At 34.2% G+C, this 23,070-nt stretch overlaps 1 protein-coding gene across 7 annotated transcripts in view; it reads left to right on the top strand.

Annotated features, from left to right (window-relative positions):
* blnk (B cell linker) overlaps positions 1-23,070 on the top strand; it is a 206,046-nt gene that overhangs the window by 142,585 nt on the left and 40,391 nt on the right. For 5 of the 7 annotated variants that reach the window (XM_039770706.1, XM_039770696.1, XM_039770721.1 and 2 more), the window contains 7 exons: positions 6,804-6,869; positions 11,124-11,180; positions 12,670-12,719; positions 13,242-13,285; positions 16,858-16,993; positions 17,213-17,367; positions 21,935-22,022. In XM_039770706.1, coding sequence (XP_039626640.1) covers positions 6,804-6,869; positions 11,124-11,180; positions 12,670-12,719; positions 13,242-13,285; positions 16,858-16,993; positions 17,213-17,367; positions 21,935-22,022 — 596 coding nt within the window. The remainder of the gene's footprint in view (positions 1-6,803; positions 6,870-11,123; positions 11,181-12,669; positions 12,720-13,241; positions 13,286-16,857; positions 16,994-17,212; positions 17,368-21,934; positions 22,023-23,070) is intronic. The other 2 variants (XM_039770714.1, XM_039770737.1) reach the window with 1 other exon arrangement.

Genomic DNA, 23,070 nt, shown 5'->3' on the forward strand with positions numbered 1-23,070 from the left:
GACTTTTTTTCTCTGTTTTTTGAGTTGTTCCAATGCACATAAAAGAAATAAACATGTGTATACCAAAACATTTGTAATCGTAACAATTTTATGGGAGAAATGGTGCATTTTCTGGGAAAATTCCAGGGGTGCCGATAATTTCAGCCATGACTGTATATGCAAAATTGGCAGAGAGAGGTTTAGCTGTGGATTTGTATGCCAGACAAGAACACATTTAGCCTTCTATACTAGATGGTTATGTATTAGATTTGTCCACTTCTCCCAAGAGAGTTTATCAAATTGATATTAAATAGTTTTTTTAAAAAAGAAGTCTTACCATGATATAGAGCTGGTCCTGAGGTTTCACTTGGATTTCTTCAAACATAGTGATTTTAACTATTTTCAATTTTACCCTGAAGAGTGTAGAGACCGCAGAATACTTTGTTTACCTAGGGTGTAATTATAGACTCCACATGTTTCATTATGATTACATGTGATTACTTTAAAAGCCTCCCTCCATCACTGTGATTAAACATGTGCACTGTAGGCGAAAAGTTAAGAATGTCTGTGCAAATTTGAATGAAATAATGTCTTGGAATTTTGATAGCTTTGTAGGCTAGTAAACAAAAGAAGGATTACTATCTGTAGGTAATCGGCTGTTCATTTTAATTGTTTATAGTAATGCATTTATTTGGTTGATTTTATATGCATTGTATGAAGAAAATTGTAATCGTGTCCATTTTAGTGACAGATTTATGACAGAGTAAAACTGTATGTACAACGTATGAAAGGAATAAATGGCAAAGTATGTAAATGTTAAACAGTACTACATAGTTTTCCAGATTTCTCCCTTCCTCCGTCCTTTAAATATTTAGTGTTGTTTTATTCAGTTTTGTATTGTAGCTCAAGAAAGGGTACTTTACTGTGTTATGGAGTAGATACTAGAACAGAATTGATTGAATTACATAGTTTGATCATAGAAGAAAGATGGCTGGGAATGTAGTTTCCGTGGGTCACAATTACCTTACAAATTCATAGTCTGTAGTGCCTCACTGTGACAGCGAACTCAGAACTTTTTTTTTTTTATCTTCTTGCTTTTTAGTCACTCCGGTATCTGCTCAGACCAAAGTGTATGTGTGTGTATTTATTTATTTATTTATTTATTTATTTAATTTACCTACCTATGTATTTATATATATTTAAAGAGCTTCTATAAAAAGCCAATTTTCTCACTCAGGACAAATAAAGTTCTAATGTAGTTCTATAAATTATCTGAGTTGAGAGAGTCCATTTAGTCTGTGTTACCATCAAAAAATAGTATGTACTATTTTGGCATTGTTTAAAGTAAAACCTTCTTCCTTTGTCTGTTTGTAGTTGTCCAAGGATTGCAATACCAGTATGAAACCTGATACCAATTCCTTACGTTTTCTAGCATGTCCTGTTTCTTATTGCTATAGGAAAACTTACTGATGCCCTGCACAGTGACATATGAATTTACTAGAAAACTTAAAACATTTATTGTTTGTTTTGCATTGATTGTATCAACAATTGCTAAAAGACACTTCTAATTCAAACGTTTTGAATTGAAACAGAAAAAACAAATTATTAGCTCATAGCAACTACCGGTAATTGCAGTGTTAGATTAAGTTATTGATCAAATGTCAGATAAGCAGACAGAAAGGTAAGAAATCATGAAGTTTAGACAATTCAAAAAACAATTTGAAATTTTTTAAAATTAGACAGCTTTATTAAGATGCAATATCAAAATACAAAATTTTTAATTTGTAACATCCAATACTATGAATTGGGTTTTTTGTCTATTTTTGGAAATGGTCTTCTGTGCGTTCCCATTATGTCCAATAATTACCTAAATAATACTACATTTACTTATGTCATTTGGAAAATGAATGTCAATATTTACATTGCTGATCTGTCACAGTTTATATGTAAATATTGTATAGCTTTTTGAGCTTCTGCAAACAATTATAATCCACGTAACATCTAAGATTCAGAAACATGCATAATACAGGTCTGTGGAAGAAGGGGGTTAGGGGTTTGCCTGGGGCCTGTCCTGACAGCATCATGCACAAGGCAGGAAACAACTTTGGATGGGGTGCCAGTCAATCACAGTGCTCATGAGCACACAACTGCCCTTGCACTGTGCCAGTTTAGAATTGTTGTCAGAAAAATAGGATGGAGCCAATAGTTTTAACTGATCTTGTCTGAAATGTGAAGAAGCCCTTAAAGTTTCCGTGAAATTCTTTTAGGAAAGAGTTTGTAGTGTAGATTAATATTTATTTGTATTTTTACAACTAATTATCATCATCTGTCATTTAGAGACTTAATACACTACATTCAATGACTCTGCTTCTCTTAAGCAGGGCTGTGGACTCCGACTCCTACTAAATTTAAACGGGAATTAAAAAAGTAAGTTGAAATGTCCCAATTCACAAACAGTCATAATGAACTACTTCTCTGCTGTAAGAATAAAGCCCAATGCATGCAGTGCATAATGTTACCACAAAACGAACATGTCAAGTAACCATGAAGCATGCTTTTTATTGACTGTATGCGTCACTATATGGGATGTAATGCACAGGTAAGGTGCGGCACCGCTTTCCATTGTGTCGTGTTCCACTGTTACAGGGAAATGTGAACCTAGCCTAAAGCCCCCCATACATTTACAGATGCACAGACGATTTTTCAGCCGTTTTAGTCATTACGTGTCAAACGCCTGAAAAATCATCTGGTGTGTTCTCAGCTCCGTCGGTTCCCCTTCGCTATGCGCTAGTGAAGGGGGCCGAAGGAGCCGAGAACACAGATCTCCCTACCTGTCTCCAGAGGCTCGTTCTGCTGATCAGCTGGCCGGTGAGTGACACAATGCACTAAACTTCCAGCTGGCTGACAGAGGAGACAGCCACTGCAGCAGACAGAGGCATCACATTACTTTGGATGGGGGCGGTGGTCGTGATTTTCGGCAAGCTGGATCTGCCCGTCCATGTGGACACCCGCAATCTGCGGCCGCCAGTCAATTGTGTTTATCTTTAATCTGGCATTATAGTAGAGTGTTGGCTTCCTAGCCAGTAGTTCTGTGGTGAAATGACATGTATGTTGCCTTCCTTTCCTTCAATGGATGTAGAAAATACATTAGCATAGTATATACATACAGAGGAGTCGGAGTCGGAAGATTTAGAAACTGAGGAGTAGAAGCATTTATCTACCGACTCCACAGCCCTGCTCTTAAGTATCTTAAGTGTGCAATATTTTTTGTATAATATTTATGCATTATTATTATTTAAAAAAAATTAAAAAGCATCCATCTTCAGTTCTTAGCAGTGAAATTGAACAACTACAGTGTTGCCAAACATGAACAACTTTTTTTGTTTTTATCAAATTGAAACCTTATTTTATAAAAGCCATAGCAGTAATACAACCACATAGTATTACTAATTGTGATAGAAATAAGCCATGATGAAACAGAATCAAACAACATTTTTAGTACATGCACAATTGTGGTTTAGATTGTGGTACAAAGAGAAAAGCTGAGGACCGCGTTAGTAACTTTTTCAGTTTCTTGATGGAAGACATTTATTTAAGTCCATTTTATGATGAGGTACTTATAAATTTTACTCTTTGTTGCCCATACAGCATTATATAATTTTTAATCAGTGTTAAATTAATCAACTTTGAATTGTCTCTATATCATTATCGAATAAAAATATTGGTGCTCTCTCCCCTAATATGGAAACTTGCAGTGATATCTGTGAGCCCAAAATTACACCTGACTCCCCTGGCCCCACCTCCTGCTGCAGATGCTTTTCATGACCCATAGATTCAATTATTCCATGAGCCAGCCAGTTTATTAATGTGTGATTAAACATCTATTCCTGAAACTGCAGTTTACCAGGAACTACAGATAATTGACATTCACAGGTAATAGTTACACAATTATGTAATGCAAATATACTGTACACAAACTGAACAAATACTTAACTCAGGATCTCGGAGAAATTGATAGTTATCACATAAGTAGTGTAGATGATGAATAGGACAACGTTTAAAAGAAACAAGTTTACTTGGGTAGCAAAAGCGTTCTTTGGCTAGTTATGATATGTTAAACTATCTAACTGAAAGAAAAATAATATTGTAATCTGTCTTGATTTTATAACCCATTTTGTAATGTGGGTTGACTGAGTATAAAATGTATAGTGTCAAAGTGATTGAGAAAACTTGAGAACAGGTTGTACCAGCTTCTGTGAGATTACCATCTTGTTTCTCTGGTAAAATGGAAAACGTGATTGAGAGATGACTAATCATCTTGCATGAGATCAATTCACAGGAAACCTGAAATATCTGTTCACTTGTAACCGAGATACTTCATTCAAGTAGAATTCATATATAGCTTGCTTGTGTAACCATTGCATTTTAAGATCCGTGAACATGAGATGAATACATCTGACAGACCATACTGCATGTAAGACTCAATAAGAGGAGGTCACAGCTGCTTGGACTGACCAAGTATACTCTGAGTTGTACGACACTAAGTGAATATTCAGTAGTTTTTCTTTTTTATAATCTGCACTGCGGCAAAAGTGGACACAAACAGAAATCATTGACCACATTAGCACTGCCTAGAAAGATACCTGCCATCTTTTTCATGCAAATGACTGATGATTATGTATAAAGCATAATGGAAGTCAAAAGATTTTGCATTGTGTAAGAGAGAGGAAATACCAATATAAGATTGTGTATTTCCACACTAGCTGTTTAGAAGACCAAATATAATTGCTTAACTTATTCTTAGAAAGCACTTGTTGTTCAGCACTGTAATAAGTAGTAGACTTTGTACTCATGTGGAAATGCTAAAATAAGTGTGTAAGTTAAGGATGCTTTTTTGTTTTTTTTCTTGCTGTTCTAGCTTTCAATAGAAAAATATATTCTTACCTACATATGGTATGGTATATACTTATACTCATATACAGTGGTGTGAAAAACTATTTGCCCCCTTCCTGATTTCTTATTCTTTTGCATGTTTGATGATCAGAAACATTTTGTGTGACAAACACATTTAACCATTAGTCAAATATAACACAAATAAAGACAAAATGCAGTTTTTAAATGATGGTTTTTATTATTTAGGGAGAAAAAAAATCCAAACCTACATGGCCCTGTGTGAAAAAGTAATTGCCCCTTGTTAAAAATAACCTAACTGTGGTGTATCACACCTGAGTTCAATTTCCGTAGCCACCCCCAGGCCTGATTACTGCCACACCTGTTTCAATCAAGAAATCACTTAAATAGGAGCTGCCTGACACAGAAGTAGACCAAAAGCTAGACATCATGCCAAGATCCAAAGAAATTCAGGAACAAATGAGAACAGAAGTAATTGAGATCTATCAGTCTGGTAAAGGTTATAAAGCCATTTCTAAAGCTTTGGGACTCCAGCGAACCACAGTGAGAGCCATTATCCACAAATGGCAAAAACATGGAACAGTGGTGAACCTTCCCAGGAGTGGTCGGCCAAACAAAATTACCCCAAGAGCGCAGAGACGACTCATCCGAGAGGTCACAAAAGACCCCAGGACAACGTCTAAAGAACTGCAGGCCTCACTTGCCTCAATTAAGGTCAGTGTTCACGACTCCACCATAAGAAAGAGACTGGGCAAAAACGGCCTGCAGGGCAGATTTCCAAGACGCAAACCACTGTTAAGCAAAAAGAACATTAGGGCTCGTCTCAATTTTGCTAAGAAACATCTCAATGATTGCCAAGACTTTTGGGAAAATACCTTGTGGACTGATGAGACAAAAGTTGAACTTTTGGAAGGCAAATGTCCCGTTACATCTGGCGTAAAAGGAACACAGCATTTCAGAAAAAGAACATCATACCAACAGTAAAATATGGTGGTGGTAGTGTGATGGTCTGGGGTTGTTTTGCTGCTTCAGGACCTGGAAGGCTTGCTGTGATAGATGGAACCATGAATTCTACTGTCTACCAAAAAATCCTGAAGGAGAATGTCCGGCCATCTGTTCGTCAACTCAAGCTGAAGCGATCTTGGGTGCTGCAACAGGACAATGACCCAAAACACACCAGCAAATCCACCTCTGAATGGCTGAAGAAAAACAAAATGAAGACTTTGGAGTGGCCTAGTCAAAGTCCTGACCTGAATCCAATTGAGATGCTATGGCATGACCTTAAAAAGGCGGTTCATGCTAGAAAACCCTCAAATAAAGCTGAATTACAACAATTCTGCAAAGATGAGTGGGCCAAAATTACTCCAGAGCGCTGTAAAAGACTCATTGCAAGTTATCGCAAACGCTTGATTGCAGTTATTGCTGCTAAGGGTGGCCCAACCAGTTATTAGATTCAGGGGGCAATTACTTTTTCACACAGGGCCATGTAGGTTTGGATTTTTTCTCCTAAATAATAAAACCATCATTTAAAAACTGCATTTTGTGTTTACTTGTGTTATATTTGACTAATGGTTAAATGTGTTTGATGATCAGAAACATTTTGTGTGACAAACATGCAAAAGAATAAGAAATCAGGAAGGGGCAAATAGTTTTTCACACCACTGTATGTTAATATGTAATCACAGAGACTAAGTCTTAGTCAAAAATGTTGAGTTCAGCTGCTGCTTTAAATTAAGTTTAGTACAATAAATAGTCATAATAACTGAAAATGTATATAATAGTTTTACTGTAGGATTTACAACATTGGAAAAACTGTTATACTTTGTTATACTTTATAAATGTTTTTTTTTTTTATTTACGTTTGCTGTAGGATCATATTTATGCGTTAAGATTTTCTTTTCTTCTACTTTTAGGCAACTTCAGAAAATGGTCCATGATATTAAGAAGAATGATGGGGGCTTGATGAACAAATTCAGAAAGTATGTATACTACTGAAAAAAAAAAATTGCCCATGTCATTCTTTTAATGTAAGATACCATATTTTTTTCATGTTATATATGAAATGTCTACCAATAAATATCTAATAACTGAATATTGGAGAAGTATAGTATGTGCTCAGAGAATCAAATATGAGGAAATCATCAAGGATATTTGGAATTCAGAAAGGACACCTGAGGTCCTGCCTGTTTATTTTAGAAGTGTATTAATATATTCTAGCCAATTTAAGTAAACTAAAATGCCCTTTTCCCTTTGAGTTATGGAGGGTGGTTTAGGATTCTTCCAATTGAGTAAGATAAGAGAGGTCTACTCTTAAGATATTACAATATTCATGGCCCAGTTTTGTCCTAAGAGATGCCTTTATCTAAGACTATGTATTAAAATCAAATTACATACTATACAACGTATGCAAGTGAAAATTTACACTAATGTTGCTTTGTTTTCCATGAAAAAGCATTGTTGTTCATTAATACTAATGGCATCATAATAGTTTCAACTGAAAATATACTATACAATAGTATATTTGTATAATCACCTGTAATACTACAGTACATTTTAATCAAATACAGAGCCTCCTGCTTTCATTGGTATTGCTGTGTGATGTAATCCCTGGCCTCTATCACTAGCTTTTTATATTATGATGGGGTCATATTTCATTGTCTCCTCCTCTTTAAAAGTACCATTGTCATGTTATATTTGTATTGTTTCCATATAGCAGAACATACAAATCCAGAGAGTGGAGCATAACAGTAAAGGTGTAATGAGACAGCTGAATGTTCTCAGTTCTATTAACATGTATTATAACTTATTGTCACAGTTTCATACTAAACTGGCAAAAGCTGTTACCAGAAAGAAGGTTTGGCAAAAACTACCAAGGCTAGTAATATATTGCGTATATTTTTTATCTGTAATTTACCAAAATTTACTTTTAAGTAAACAAATTCCCAATGTTTTCATAAAACATCTTAAGAGTGAAGCAGGTACAGTAAACCAATTTTTATTGGAATAACAGGTGTGTTCTGTTACAGCTTATTTGTGAAGATCTAGTTTTATCTCACTCCACAGTCCTAGAAACTTTATAAACAAAAGACTTTATGTATGATTTAACAGTACAGTAATTGTACAGTTACCCCATTCTGTGTGCACCACTTACAAAAGCTTCCATGATGTTTAGAGGCTTTTAAACTTGACAAGAAAGGCTTCTGTGAAGCCCTGCAAATATTTCTGCTGTTTAATATCACATATGAACATTGTGTCTTTATAGCACTTGCATGTTAGGGTAAGAAAATGTGCAAACTTGTCTGGCTAAAAAAAAGGGCAACTTTTGACACAATTCAGACTATATTTGAGATGCTGAGAGAAGATCATGAGATGCTGTCATTTTTAAAAGGTATTAATCAAACCTAATTAGGTTTAGGCACAGGTTTCCAGCACTGTTTGACACAAATATAGATAAATCTGTGGAGAGGACACAATGGTCTGTCCAGGGTAATCAAAGTACTGATGTCTGTTTCTTTCATTGCAAACTGTTAATTTCAGAATATTCAGATGGAAATCCTGATTAAGTGTCACAGGAAGGCAAGTCACTAAGAAGTACTTGGACTCTATCAGACATGTTTTAAAGTAATAGTAATCTGGATGCCAACTCATTTTATTTATATAGCATCTTTCCCATGCTCAAAGGGCTAATTCAGTTAATTAGGTAGTGTGCAGTAAATATTACCTTACCCTGCTGTCCCTGGAATCTAACACCTATCCAGCAGCATACAGCAATACCTAACTGCTGGTAGGATCACTGTCTGTTACAAGGTGATTTCACATGCACACATAACAACATCCACTGAGTCAAAATGCCCAAAAGTTAACTGCAAAACAAATAATCACAGACCATGTCAAGCTTATTGCCAGTCTAAATATGATTTATGACATGCAGACAACTGTCAAATCAACAGTGTATTCCTAATGCTGCAGTGAGTATTATAAAATTAATTTGTTCCCAGTTCATATGTGATATCTTGCCTTGGATTATACATTTTAAATCAATAAGTAATTTGCATTTATCTGGGACATACAGTATATTGATTTTTCAAGTAAAGCATATTATAATACTGGTCAATCCCCTACCATGCATAAAGCATGGTGATTGTAGAGCTGTATATTACCGAGGCATCGGCTAATTTCAAGGAATTGCCCAGGGTAGGGAATGTGGACCCAAAGTGGTGAAAGTATTATTTTAGAAAAACTATAGCCTCTACTAGAATTTATTGTTGAAGTTTGATTACTGCTAACTGACTGTTGTGAGCTGTGCTTTCCAGCAGCAGCTAAGTTGACTTAATACAAATACACTAAAATGAACATCAGCATAGAAAAAATGTATGCACATGTCTAATGCATAATGCATTCCCTTGTACAACAATTGATCTACCTGAATACATTATTGAGGAATGATGGAAAATGCAATGTGTATAGTCCACATCAAACAGTGGTAAGCTTGTACAGTACGTGGATTACATGTAGTATTCAATTGATACGAAGATACTGGCCTTATTTACTTAACCAGTAAAAGTCTCACAGAAAGGAAAGGGTTTCTTTTGATTTATTTTTGCCTAACAAGCAACATTTCAGTTTAGCTCAATAGCCTCTCCTAGAGACCACAAATGATGTATGAGGTATCTGATATGTGTCAGACATACATGAGGTAATGTATTCTCACAAGTTGGATTTTATGAATTTTATTTTATGAAAGTCCCTGAAATTGGTCGTAGGTGTATTAGGTTCAATAGCATTGCTTGTTACAGTGTTGTCTAGTTCTGCACTGTTTTGTCTTAAGACTTGTATCATCCTTATTTGGTGTTATAATTACATTTAAGCTAAATACTTTTAACAGTTAAGTCACGTATACTCTATACATAGAAAGAAATAACAACTACTGTACATTGTTAACACCAGTGTATTTTCTGTGTCTACGCATTCAATAAATCTTGGTTGTAGAACACTGGTTCCCAGTTACTGCTAGATAGACAGATAGATACTTTATTAATCCCAAGGGGAAATTCACATGCTGACTACTTGCTGGAATGCTGTGCCCATTGCTGTTGGCTTTGGGTTTGAATATTTGTTAAAATCCAAAACTGAGACATTTAGAACAAAATTACTTAATACATTGTATATGCTACCAATGTTGATATGACAATTATCAAAATTATTTTTGCCATTTATATTTATGCTAAATATTTAATTCAATAATGCATCATTCTGAATGAAGGTACATTTTTGTTTTCAGATGAATTATTATTGATGTTTCATATTGTTGTCCTGTGTTTTTTAGCATGATTATAGTGTTTGTGAGCACAAACAACTTTACAAGTAAATTCATTTTATTATTAACATACATTCCCCAGTCAAAAAATCACAATGACGTCAAAATTATGTCTGCAGTGAGATCAGTATTTCATGTAGAAATACACTACAAGTAAGCTAAATTTTAGTTTTACAAGTACTGTACAGTAAGTTAAAATTAGTAGTGGAGTTTTTATTGTACAGCAAATACAGAAAAATGACAGCAACCAAACAAAAGTATGCTTAACATACAACATGTGGTTACACTTTATGTTCCATATGCACACAATAATTTTAAGTCATTTAGCACTGAAAAGAAATTGACTTGTAAGGCATTACAGCTGCACTTTGTGTTGGAAACTACTGCTTAACAGAATGAGCCATAAATGTATATAATTTTATGTTTTCTAATAAGTAATGCCTTGTATTACTAATCAAAGTAACATGGTTAATTTTACAATGTTTTAAACAAAAAAGTCACAAAAAACAATCTGCACATTTCTAATAACATATATTCTTGTAGTGGATGATGGTATGTTTCAGAGAGAAAAGGTTTGATGGTTAAAAATAAAAAAAAAAACTGCTAGCCTCCTATATAGTGTTGTTAATTTAATATGATTTTGAATTTGAGAGTTTTGGTTCAGCTTGCAGTTAGCATTGTTAAATAATGTGTAATATTACTAACAAGGCTAACAGAATCTGAACTAATTTAGCATTTTTCCTACACATAGAAAGCTTACATTAATTAGTTTTTCTGTGTACTGTTTTCACAAGCAAGTGTTAATTTAATAATTTATTAAATGTATTTAATTTAGCACAGTTATTTATTACTATTTCTACAATATTTCATAAAAACAAAATAACAAAGTACATTTTCCCCTCATTTAATCACGCAGGTTTCAAAATGAGCAAGTGGCTTTAATACGCAAAACTGGAAAAAACACGTGGGACCGGTATGAATTTTTGAAGCATAGATTTCGTTTTTCATAACAAAGCAACAATGCTGTTGTAAAAGTATTGTTGTGCTGAATTTGCCCAGTTTTCCCCCAGCCTGTAGACTTCCTTCTGTCTTAATACTACTGCATGTATTGTATACTGCAGTACATAATGCTTCCTAACAAACTGGCTAATTAACTGTTTAGCATATGGAATGATTAAGAGAGTTCGATTTATGGCCACCTAAATTTAAAAAAAAAATTGAAACATAAGCATCAATAAGTACATGTTTGTGTGTCTATTTTATTCAGAGTTTATCATTCTGGAGAGAAACATTGCACTGAACAGCAATGTGCAGTTAGTGTAGAAGCTCAAAAAAGCTGCCTAGCGTTATAAGGTTTCTATACTACAACTGATTCATAAAGTGTGGTTCAGCTATCATTGAAGCTGTGATCCTGCAAAACACATAGAAAACCAGTTTATATTATTATTTAGTAAACTAAATCCACATTTTGATGGCCATATAACTCTCCAAGATTTCCATGAATCTGTGATGCAGATTTTATCATCTTTTTTTCAGCTATTAAAATTAATATAGTAATGCTGAGTATACTAGTACGTGTTTGTTTGTCTTTGTTGTGCTTTCGCCTGTTAATTAACCCATTTTTTTCATGTGTCATCTACTTTGTTTACAAGGCATTCTAGAAGCATTAAGCCACTTACAAGAAAAGCTTTTTCTACAACTAAACCAAGATGGGTTTTGAAGACTTCTAACTTTTTGTGAATCTAACACTACAGTACATTATAATAAAGAATAGCAATTATAATTCTTGCTTGCAACTTTAAGGTTGTATTTTATGTATTCTGAATCATCAAGTCATCTGTTTTATAAATGCTTTATCATTGACTTCTGTGCTATGCTAGAATATGTGGCTAAAGAGCACTATAATGACCCAGTTTTAAATCAATGCTACCTTACTATGCCTGGGCCCCAGGTCTGAAGCTTACATGAGGTTGGGTTTGCCTGTTCAGCTGTTGTATGTGTAGGTTTACTGCTTGAATGTCACTTTCCTCCAACAGCTGAAAGAATTGCCTGGGTTGGCTGGCTGCCCCAACCAGGGTATACAAGTTCTGGAAAAAATTGGATTTAATAACTGCTAAAACTGCTGCTACTGTCGTCTTAAGTTTCTGTATTGACATTGATCTTTAGACAGCTGTTCATTTTTAATTCACACATATTAATATTTTTATAAAATGTTTACTTTCAAGAGTCTTTAGTTTAACAAAAATGGTATGCTTTCTTTTTGGTCCTAATTCATATCTGTATCATTAATTCTGTTTCAGTTATTTCATTTGAAATATTTTTTGTGCAGTTTCCATTTCTATGGTCTCCAAGTTTTATATATTGCTAACTAAAGAAGCAATAACATTTTATAGTTGTGGTAATAAACAAGGCATCCATTGTATTTCTAATTAATGAAATATTTTATTTATTAAAAATTACAGGCTAAGAATAAAAAATCTACCCACAGTACCACCAAGGGACTATAACCCAGGTAAGAAGTATTTAAAAATGTGATTATTAGGTAATGTAAACCTGTTTCTTGTAACTGCATCAAGCTGAATTTTAAAATGGTAACTACTGTCTACAGCAAAACATTGTTCAAATTATGTGTTTGTGTATGCATTTTTATAAGAGGTTAATTATATATGAATGTATTCTCTTGTTTTCTATTTCTTTTTTGCAGTTGCATGCCATAGTAACAGTTCATTTTACTCTACACGTGTATTGTAAATATAATAGACATGCTAGCAAAATTTTAATCATCTGCAGCTTTCTTTTAATGTAAATTCAAGTTATAACAATTGCCATTAAATAATATAAAAGGATCGCTTTCCAGGTCCATCCTGCTTGGAGTTTGCATGTTCTCCCCCGTGTCTTTGTGGGTTTCTTCCGGGTGCTCCAGTTTCCTCCCACAGTCCAAATATAGCGGGTTGGATAATGACTGACTGACTGACTAATTTAAAAGGACTATAATAACTAAACTATAAAGTAAATTTCTTTGCCTCTGGTTTAGACGATGATGAACAAGATGAGGAAGAGTGGTCAGAAAATGAATTTGTAAGTAAATATAATAAGAAATACCTTACACTTATTGCAATATTTCTAAAATGGTATATGTGTGATAAAGCATTCTTAAAATTAATTACAAGTTAACTCTGTTTAAAGAAATATACTAAGAGCCAGTTGAGCATTTTGAAACTAATGAAACATTAATGAATCAACTGAGTTGATTAATTCCACTGTTTAAACTAAAGCAGCATGTTCGTGCAGTGTGTAGAACTGCCATTTTGATGATCCAATGTCCAGTGTTCCAATCCCCCATCCAAGCATGTTCTGTGTGGAGTTTGCATATTCTGTCAGTGTTTGTTTTTTTTTTCTCCAGGTTCAGGCATGTATTTATTTGTCTTGTTAGATTTTATTCAATGCAGTGGCTTTACCCATCAAGTAGCATCTTTCTGCTCTATCAGAATGAGTATCAGAATAAGTGTAGCTTGTCAGGAGCATGCAGTATATTTTTTTCCTTTTTTAATATAACTATTATGATTTATTTCAGTAATCAATGTTGTCAGTTTTTATACAATTAATACTAATTCTGTTTGCCTTGTTTAAAAACTTAATACATAGCTTAATACATACTCCAGATTTTTTTCTCCATTCCAACAGCCCTATGTGCCACAACTCTTATGCTGGTCCCAATTCTGCCTCTTCTGCTTCTTAGCTGTCTGGATTGTGCCACACCCCACTTTGTCATGTGTAATTCAGGATAATGATGAAGAAATAAGTCAAGGTGTTTGCACTTTCATCAAATTCTGCACTAACACTCTAGTTTCATTTTTTATATACTTTAAGATTCAGAGTAAATTTATAGATTTGAGTTAAACATTTATACCATACGTTTCTCAGATATAAAGTGTTTATTTTGAAGCTTGTAAGACTTCGGTATAGATAAAGAAAGTTTTTAACAAAGTTGATGCTTTCATAAAACATAAACATTATATAATATACAGTATTCCATAGCTTACATTATACAATAGACCAAAACATTATTTTTGAAATGAGCCAACAAATTAAAGTTAATGTCTACAATAAACAAAAAAGCACATTTTTTTACATTGAGTAAAATAAAGACAAGAATATATAGCATATGATCATCAGTCATTAAGTCAGGTGCAGCATTATAAGCACAACTTAGTGTCACTATTGTTGAACTTCGATGCATTTTCAATGTTGACCGATAACTCCTTAAAATGTAAATAAAACCTTAATTGTTGTTTATTGGTATATAGTTATTTCATGTCATTGTAAGACAGTACAGAGTTTTTGTTTCCTGAAGCTTGCAAAGTCAAATGGCAGCACCCATAATAATTCAAGAGGTCACTGTTCTAAAATCAAAGCAATAAAATTAACAAATTACAGCTAACCACCGATAAAAATAACTTGCAATGACTAGATGATCATGACATTATGCTTCTTAGTCTATGACTACGGCATTTAGGTCTCCATGATCATCTATAGAGGTTGTGTACATGCTAGTTCCCTGAGGGGTTACTGACCAGGTGTCCCTTTCTTTTAAACAAACAAGCCATTTGTTTTACATACTATACTGTGCTTCTCTGTTGTATGCACCTCATTTTTCTTCAATGATGTTAGTCTTTGGTACAATTGATATAAACCCATTATTCGCATTAGGAATCACCACATTTGGCATAAGCAAAACACCAGGGTTGCTTCTGTAATGAGAAGAGTGTAATCTGTTATTGCTATTTATTTTTCAAGAAAGGTGTTAACCACTCCCATTAGCTTATAGTCTCCTTTTCTGGATCAGTAATAAACATTGGCCAATATTGTGGAGACAGCATCATTCTGCTGTATGATATATACCTACTGAAGTCCACTTGATCATGCCAAACACTGCTTCCTGACATAACTGAAACACTGAATTTGACTTATCCCTGGTATTGTATCAGCCTATGCCAGGGCTCAAATTTATATAATTATTGTAGTGAAGCATTAGAAGTCATGTTTTAATTTTTTTATCTTGGGTGTTCCGATATGCTTTTTTTTTTTTCTTTTTTTTTATTATAAACTTGGCAGTGTTGTCATTGTTTTCCATCTTGTGCCAGTGTCACTAATATAGACTCTGGCTCCTGTGATTCTCCACTGAATTAAGCATTTTCAATAAAAGATTAATAATAAGAAGATAGGAATTAATAATATTGGCAGAGTTTTAGGTGGGCTTTTTGAGACTGTGCTGGATTGCTTTTCAAATTTTAAATTTCTAATGAGGATTTTGTTCCTAAAATTAAGATGTGGCATTTCATATGTGTACCATGATTTAGTCACCACTTTAAACTTCAGTCTTAACAGTATTGGTTAATGGGTTTAAGACATCTACTTTCTCTGATTCTGTAAGTTGGTGGTGGTCCATGTACTGGTGTCTGAATACGAGTCTCCTACTTCACTGTGTAATAACACTGCCTTTTTTTGCCTCTCAGACATAACTTGCAGTACATTACCCAGTAAATTCAAATATTTTACGCCTAACATATATGATTTTTTTCTTCTTTCATAGCTTCACATTCTCAAGCCGATTTAATTCAATGTCTAGACTACTATTCAGAAACAACTTTATGTCTTTGCCAGGCCTTTGCAAGATGAATTTGTTAATATGAGCTGTTCCTTTAATTTCTTCCTAATTTCACAATGTCCATATTTTGTAAAACACCATTTAGTTCATACAGTACCTGTCCTCCCACGATCATTGGCTCCTTTAAACAAAATCTTCCTAAAACAGCTATTGAAAAGACTGTTTAAAATGTAATCAATTAAACACTGTTTAGAAACTGCTTAGTTTTAGCATTACTTTTTTTGACAGGGCTTGAAAGAGAATTCCAAAGTCATGGTGCAGATACACAAAGGCTCTATCCTGCTTTCTTCTCCTGTTCTCATTGTCCATGTTTCTAAACTATATAATGCTGTACTCCAAAAATTGTGTTAGTGATCCACCTCTTAAGTGTTCTGTTCATGTTTTAATCAAGAGCTAGCTTTTGAATTAATCTTTAAGACATTTTTATTCTGGCTTTGATCCTAACTTTGCACTTGTATTTCCTGAAACAAACATACAGTACATAATTAAACTGATTATCTTGCTTAACATTCCGTTTCAGTTTACTATGGACATCAATTGGTATTGGTATTAGCACATTCTTTTGTCACATACTCTTTCTGTTAAAGTTTCAGTTTGCTTTTTCATATGCATTTTTGCCTCTTCCACAAAACCTGCCTCTATGGCTTTCTTGATCATTACATGTTAGTCCCAGTAGTATCGCATCTCCAGCACTCATAACAGTAAGAGAAGGATATCATCTTGTCCTGACTTTTTTTAGCTTAGTTCAGGTTTTCCTTTTTTTTTTTTTTTTAAATTCATAACTACTCCTAAGTGTGAGATGTTAAGTTCTTTTGCTTGTATTCAAATGAAAGGATTAAATGATCTACAGAGTGATAAAGAACTAACTGCGCATTGTAGTCTTTAAATATTTGATTAGGTTTAGATTTCTCTATATTGTTATGATTTGAGCATTAAGCATCAAGAGACATGTGGCCACATACTATTTGTGCATATATCCTAGGATAGCGATTATGAAAATCCTGATACTGGAACATATGAAGTTCCCCTGGAAGAAAATGATGAAAACTATGAGCCACCTCCTGTAGTGAAAAAGAGTGTTACATCTGCCTTTTCACAAAACAGAGAAGAATATGCAGGTATTTATACCATTCAGTCTTTTTCAGTAAAATAAAGTATCTTAAGATGTATTTTATATAGACATGTTATAAACTTTACAAGGTACAAAATATTGACTGGTTTGTAAAGGCAAAATGCTTGAATTAAAAAATGTTTTTATGGTGATGATGGAAAAACTTTAATCTGATGTCAATAAATGATACAATATATTTAAACAGTAAACTGTTTTATTCTTACAGACAACAGATCCGAAAGCACAAAACAACCACCCAGAAAGCCTTTTCCCATTCCAGCTTCATCAATGAGTAAATCAAGATTTTCTAATGTGCCTCAAAAAGCTTCTGTTTGTACAAAGCCGTTTCCTCCAAAACCCCAGCTTGAAGAAGCTGATGATGTAATGTTTTTCTTTTTATTGTTCTTTATTTCATTTATTTCTTGATACAGTTTCTTATTTCTTACAAAATTAAATCAGTAACTGTCCATCGGTTCCTATAATCTTTTTTTATTGCATTAGAAATTTGATTAAGCTCTAATCTTGTGCCCTGACTAAAAAAAAAAATTTTTAATTAAAATAATGGCTTGTGCAGCAGCTTAAAACTGTAGACAATGAAGCAAAACAAATACATATCACATATCAAACAGTATATTAGTATTATTTCATAAAAATATAATCAATTTTTAAAGAAGTCCAGCTTCATTGTTTACCTCATTCCTTATAGATACAGTATATGCAATAACCTTTCACTCAAAAGGGCATAGCTAATTGTAGCTAGCTTTGAGAATGCTGAAGTTACTTTGATAGTAATAGAATGAATTAAGAGTGGATTGTATTTTTACATCTTGGTTATGCAAATTTCTAAAGCACTTTTGCTACAGGGCAATGCTGTGCTAAACAGCCACAAACACTTGTTTTATTTCTTGATTACTGATTACATTAAACCCCAAGAATGCCTCAAAAAATGCAGATATCCACAATTACACTTTACCTGCATCCCTATGTTACAACGTATGTGCAAGGCAAACATTTCACTTAATCTGAATGTGTATGTAAACACTTTGGCCATGTCTAGATTGTGTAATGTAAACCGCACAGACATCGGATCAAATTTATTCACCAGTTTTGATTTGGACTTTGAGGCCAGGAGTGTAAATGTAGCATTTGTTATCGTAAATCCACCTAACCCTAACCCAAACTTGCAATATTTGTTGTATCTTGCTTATTCTGGTGCCCCAATGGCCACAGTTGTAAACTGCTGGGGAGAACACTTTTTTTATTTGTAAATGCATCTTCTTTTGACAATACAAGTTTTCCTATGCAAATAAAGGCATATTATGACTCTAAAAAAATAACTTCAGAAAATGCCAAAATTATCTTGAAAAATTATTAGGCTGTTGGATTATTTGGATCTATAGGCTCTAAGCAATCCATGATATAGTAAATATAGTAAAATATAGTAAATATAATAAATTGCAAATCCCAAAATGGAAATAACAAGGTAATGTCTAATATAGTTTACTCTGTGAGTGTTGCATATTAAATAGACATTCCTTAGTTTTTAAAATCCTTCACTTATACTGTACCTTTTTGTTTTTACTAAATTTATCACAGTTTCGTACAGTGTTTCATTCTACAGAGGGGAATCCCAGAGTGTTGACCACCATACCATGTTATAGAGTTTGGGCTCAGCAACCTTATTCCTTTTGCTTCTACCCATGACATTATTTTTCTCATCAACATTCAAAGTTTATAATGATAGGTGAAGACAGGAATATACTTTGACATGAAATTTGGCTCTTACATTATCACCACTATAGCCGTTTCAGTATTGTTGGCACTGCATTTATATATTGCTCAATGTAATGAACACTTTAACCTTTGCTTGAGAACAGTTCCTTAAGATATTTAATCTCCTCCTTCTTTTGGGACAGCCGCTCAATCTCCTTATCAGCAGGAGACACGGCCATGTTTTCTCGAGAGGATTGTGGCCTCATTTGTTGGTGGTGTTTTTCATTACAACCTATCATGATCAGTTGTAAACTATTCCAGTATATGTCAGAGATAACACTTAAGGCTAAAAGGACAGCATCATACTCGAAATAATACAAATACAGCCTTTAGTTCCACATCTGCGTACGTGCCATATCTCTTCTATGCTTTGGTATCCTGACTATAAAATTTACTAATGGGAAAGAAGACAAGACCACCTTTAAAACAGATTGGATATTTTACCAAATGTGAGATTACATCTCTGATTACATCTCTGTGTCAGTGCAAATAAACGGGCAGAAATGGATGAAGCATCTCCCTTAATACCCCATACAATATGTAGACTTAGGCCTTCTCCATGTCCATAAAGCATACCATATTTATAAATGATTGGATAGCTTCAGCAATCTCTCACATACCAATATAATGGAAGAGAACTGCTGTACTGTCCCACCGCCTAGGTGTAAAGCACATTGGTCATCCTTGATTTAAAGTTTCTCCATCTGTCAGAGTCTCCATTCCAGTAACCCATCATATGGGGTCCCAGAAAAGACTGGAGGTCTGATCTCTTAATAAAATTAATTTCAAACTTATGTCTGTTCCTCAGAAAACTCATATCTGTGACTTTTGAGGTCCCTCTAACACCTTGCACCAGGCAAAATTGTGCATTAGCTACTGTATATCTTACTGTCTCCTGAAGCCTAGCCACCCTGCAGCATTTAAACTACCACAGTTACCTACCTCAGATATGGGCTCAGTCCCAGCAGACACTTATGTAATTACCCCCATCTTAAGAGGGGTCTGTTTATGAAGTGTGAACTGTAACTTTTTGAACAGAACGGTATCCAGTGTGCAGGAAGAAAGGAAAAAAATGAACAGGAGATAGTAGAAGAAGACAAAATCTTTGTCTAACAAAATGCAAGGGCATAATATAAAAAAAAAAAAAACAGAAAAAACTGATCGTCCACGCCAGTAAACCAAAATCAAACTCAAAATATCTTGGCAAAAAGGTCCTTACACTAACTTCTTGTTATTGCCTATAATTAACAACAATAGAAATGTTATTCAACTGCTTGGATGCCAGAAGCTATGCACCAACATCTTATATATAACATGACTTGCAACAGGTGTACCACCAATAAACAAATAATTAGGCAATAATATTAACTTGAACTAGTTATTAATTTAAATGTGCAGCGGCAGTTGGATGCTCTGCTGTTTTGTCCCATGTGCGTAATTTTGCTGAAGTAGCATCAGTGTCACTAGGCACATTTACTGTTTCAAGTGTACTGAGTACAGAATTCTGCATCTCCATATATTATTCATTTTGAACAACTAAAAGACCCCACTTAATAGGTGTTCTTTTTACTGGAAGTGATGACACACCATTTAGATGAAGTCCACTCTCTGGAGTTCATCTTTTCACGAATGTTGCTGCCACTTTTTTCAATGACAGAGACCATGTACAGCCAGTAGCCTTGCATCATTTACTTTTATTACTAGTTCAATGATGCCTTTGAGTGGCAAAGTATATTCTGGTCTAACAGAATGTGTTTTCCCTTGCATTAGATTATGTTTTCATTGGACAAGTAATGTATTTTTTCACACATACATGACACATTAATTATGTTAATATTTCATATTTATAATTTTTTTGGAGACTTTTCAGGCATAGAGGGTTTATTCTTAATAACAATGAGCTTAAAAAGAACACCATTGCCCTTTGCTGTTCAACACAACATTTCTGCTTTGACCTCCCCCACAGTATGGAGTAGAATTGTTTTAACTAAACAATTTAACTAAATTTAACTAAATTTCACACTGTATGAACCTTCCAGTGTTCAACCCACATTTAAGCCAAATTCATTCACTGTTGAATCTAGACACACAACATGTAAGTCTGGCCCACAAGACTATGCAAAGATCAACTCGAAAAAATTAGTGAGTATAACCAAACAAAGAACAAAATTATTGGAATTGCACATAAATAATTAAACAATTAAAAAAAGCTTAAGTCCTAAAAATTAAACAAAATTGAGTATTAGGAAGCCAAAAACCCAGATTCATTACAATTACAAATCTATAGGGACTCTGGACATATCTGAACACAATAAAAATCCTACCTAGGCAGTATGGGGTGATTGGTCCACTTTCTTTCTTTTCCATCCTCTGGTATTGAACTAGCTTCTCTTCCATCCTCCCAGGTGAGGCCTCTAAAATAAAGAAGTCACTCTATGCCTTATCCCTGTAGTAATTCCAGGCAGGCCTGATCTCCTTCACACACATGCATTTGTTTTGGCCCCTGTAACAACTGCTGTTCTCTTAGTGTGTGCCAGTGGTTGTCTGAAACAAGAGATGCTTCTGAACAAGCTTATATTTCAATATTGTATCCATTGTGGACAACCTACTGTGTAACCAGCACAGAAGTGCAGTAACAATTTACCACTCAAATTTATAGAAAGCAGGACATTTCCATCAGTCATGTTGCTCCATTTACCTCCATCTTGTGAGGTATGAGCACTCAAATCACCCAGTAGGACTGCAGAGTTAGTACTCTTTCAAGCACCATTCCATTGTGTCATTAATTCTAAATGATCTAGTCTAGGATTCAAGTCACCCTCTGGTATAAACTCTACAATGTATAAACTCACACAATGTTCATCAAGGGATTTTTTTAGCTTTCTTACACCTGACTAAGACTCCTCCCATAGACACAGAATGCCTTTGTTAAAGAAGTCTTTTGTTATAGCCAGTGCTATACTTACAGGTGAAACTGTCCACATCTAGTCAGAATTTTTCAGTCTGTTATGCAAGCTCTTGATTTTCTCTTTCTAGAGAAGTTGCATCTATCATCTTATGAGAATACTTGACTGTTTTGGAGCTCCAGGGATGCCCCTTCCATTATGTCAAAAGCACAGTCATAGCAGGTACTCGCATATGTACAGTTTTTAAATGTGCAATATCTTGTTTGCAGAATGACTATGTTTGCCCTAAGGAGGAAGAAGAAAATGACGATAACTATATTGAACCCAATGAAGAGCTACCTTCAGCAACTTCACATGGTAAGAGTGTGTAGTATTAATGAATAGATTATATATGAGATTAAATTATTGGAGTAGATCTTTAGTGTATCCTAAAATGTTTCTATATATCTTTCAAATGTTTAAATATTTAACTAAATTCTCATTATTAACATTTAGCAATACCTGTGTTTTGTGAAAAAATTGAGATTCAGCAACTTTATCAATAATCTATATCACTTAAGCATGTTTTGCTAAATGTGAATATTAAACTTTTGTTCATACAGATGGAGTATTCCAAATTTGCAATGCTCCAATATCTGAACCATTTGGAGTGCCAGCATCGCTGCATATTACTTTTTATGTTGGCAAAAACATTTTATGTTGTATGCACTGTGAATGATTTGAGTCAAAACAAAAACAAAGATTTGGGAATTTGCCAATATATTATTGGAGAGTAATCAATAATTACTGAAACCGGTCTTTACTGCAAAACAACAAAAAGACACATGAGTATGGCAGATGGGTTGGTTTTATAGATAGATACAATTAAAAAAAAAAAAAAAGATAATTTTATACAAAAACGGCCGGAAATTAAATGAAATCATCTGGACGGGATGGAAGTGAGGTTATCTGCAAAGGAAGGGAAGTGATGAGTTTTATCTTAGTCTTCTGTGGTCTGAAAGAGGAAAGAGAAGAGGCACTAATGCTCATTACCATCCCTTTTTCTGGTGTCTTTAACGTCCCATGTTGGACTCTTTGGCTGTTCCCTAAGCACACATGTCATGTGTGACAGTACCAAATGTCATCTTTCAGTCACTGTCTTCCAGCAAAGCGGGCATGATAGAGCAAACATTGGCTGAGATAATCCTGACCTGCTGGACAGCTTCATGAGAAGTGACAGCAGGTAGCCTATATAAACTGTAGAGAAGAACTTTTTTTGTTTTTCCATCAAATACACATCATTGGCCCTCTTTAAAGGGAGCTACAGTAGAGCTGAACATCATATTCATTACTTTTGAGGTTTAATATGTTTGTAATGTCCATGCAGGTATACTAATGGCCCGGTAATATGACTTATTATACACGT

Source organism: Polypterus senegalus, chromosome 1 (genome assembly GCF_016835505.1).
Source record: "Polypterus senegalus isolate Bchr_013 chromosome 1, ASM1683550v1, whole genome shotgun sequence".
NCBI classification, from domain to species: domain Eukaryota; kingdom Metazoa; phylum Chordata; class Cladistia; order Polypteriformes; family Polypteridae; genus Polypterus; species Polypterus senegalus.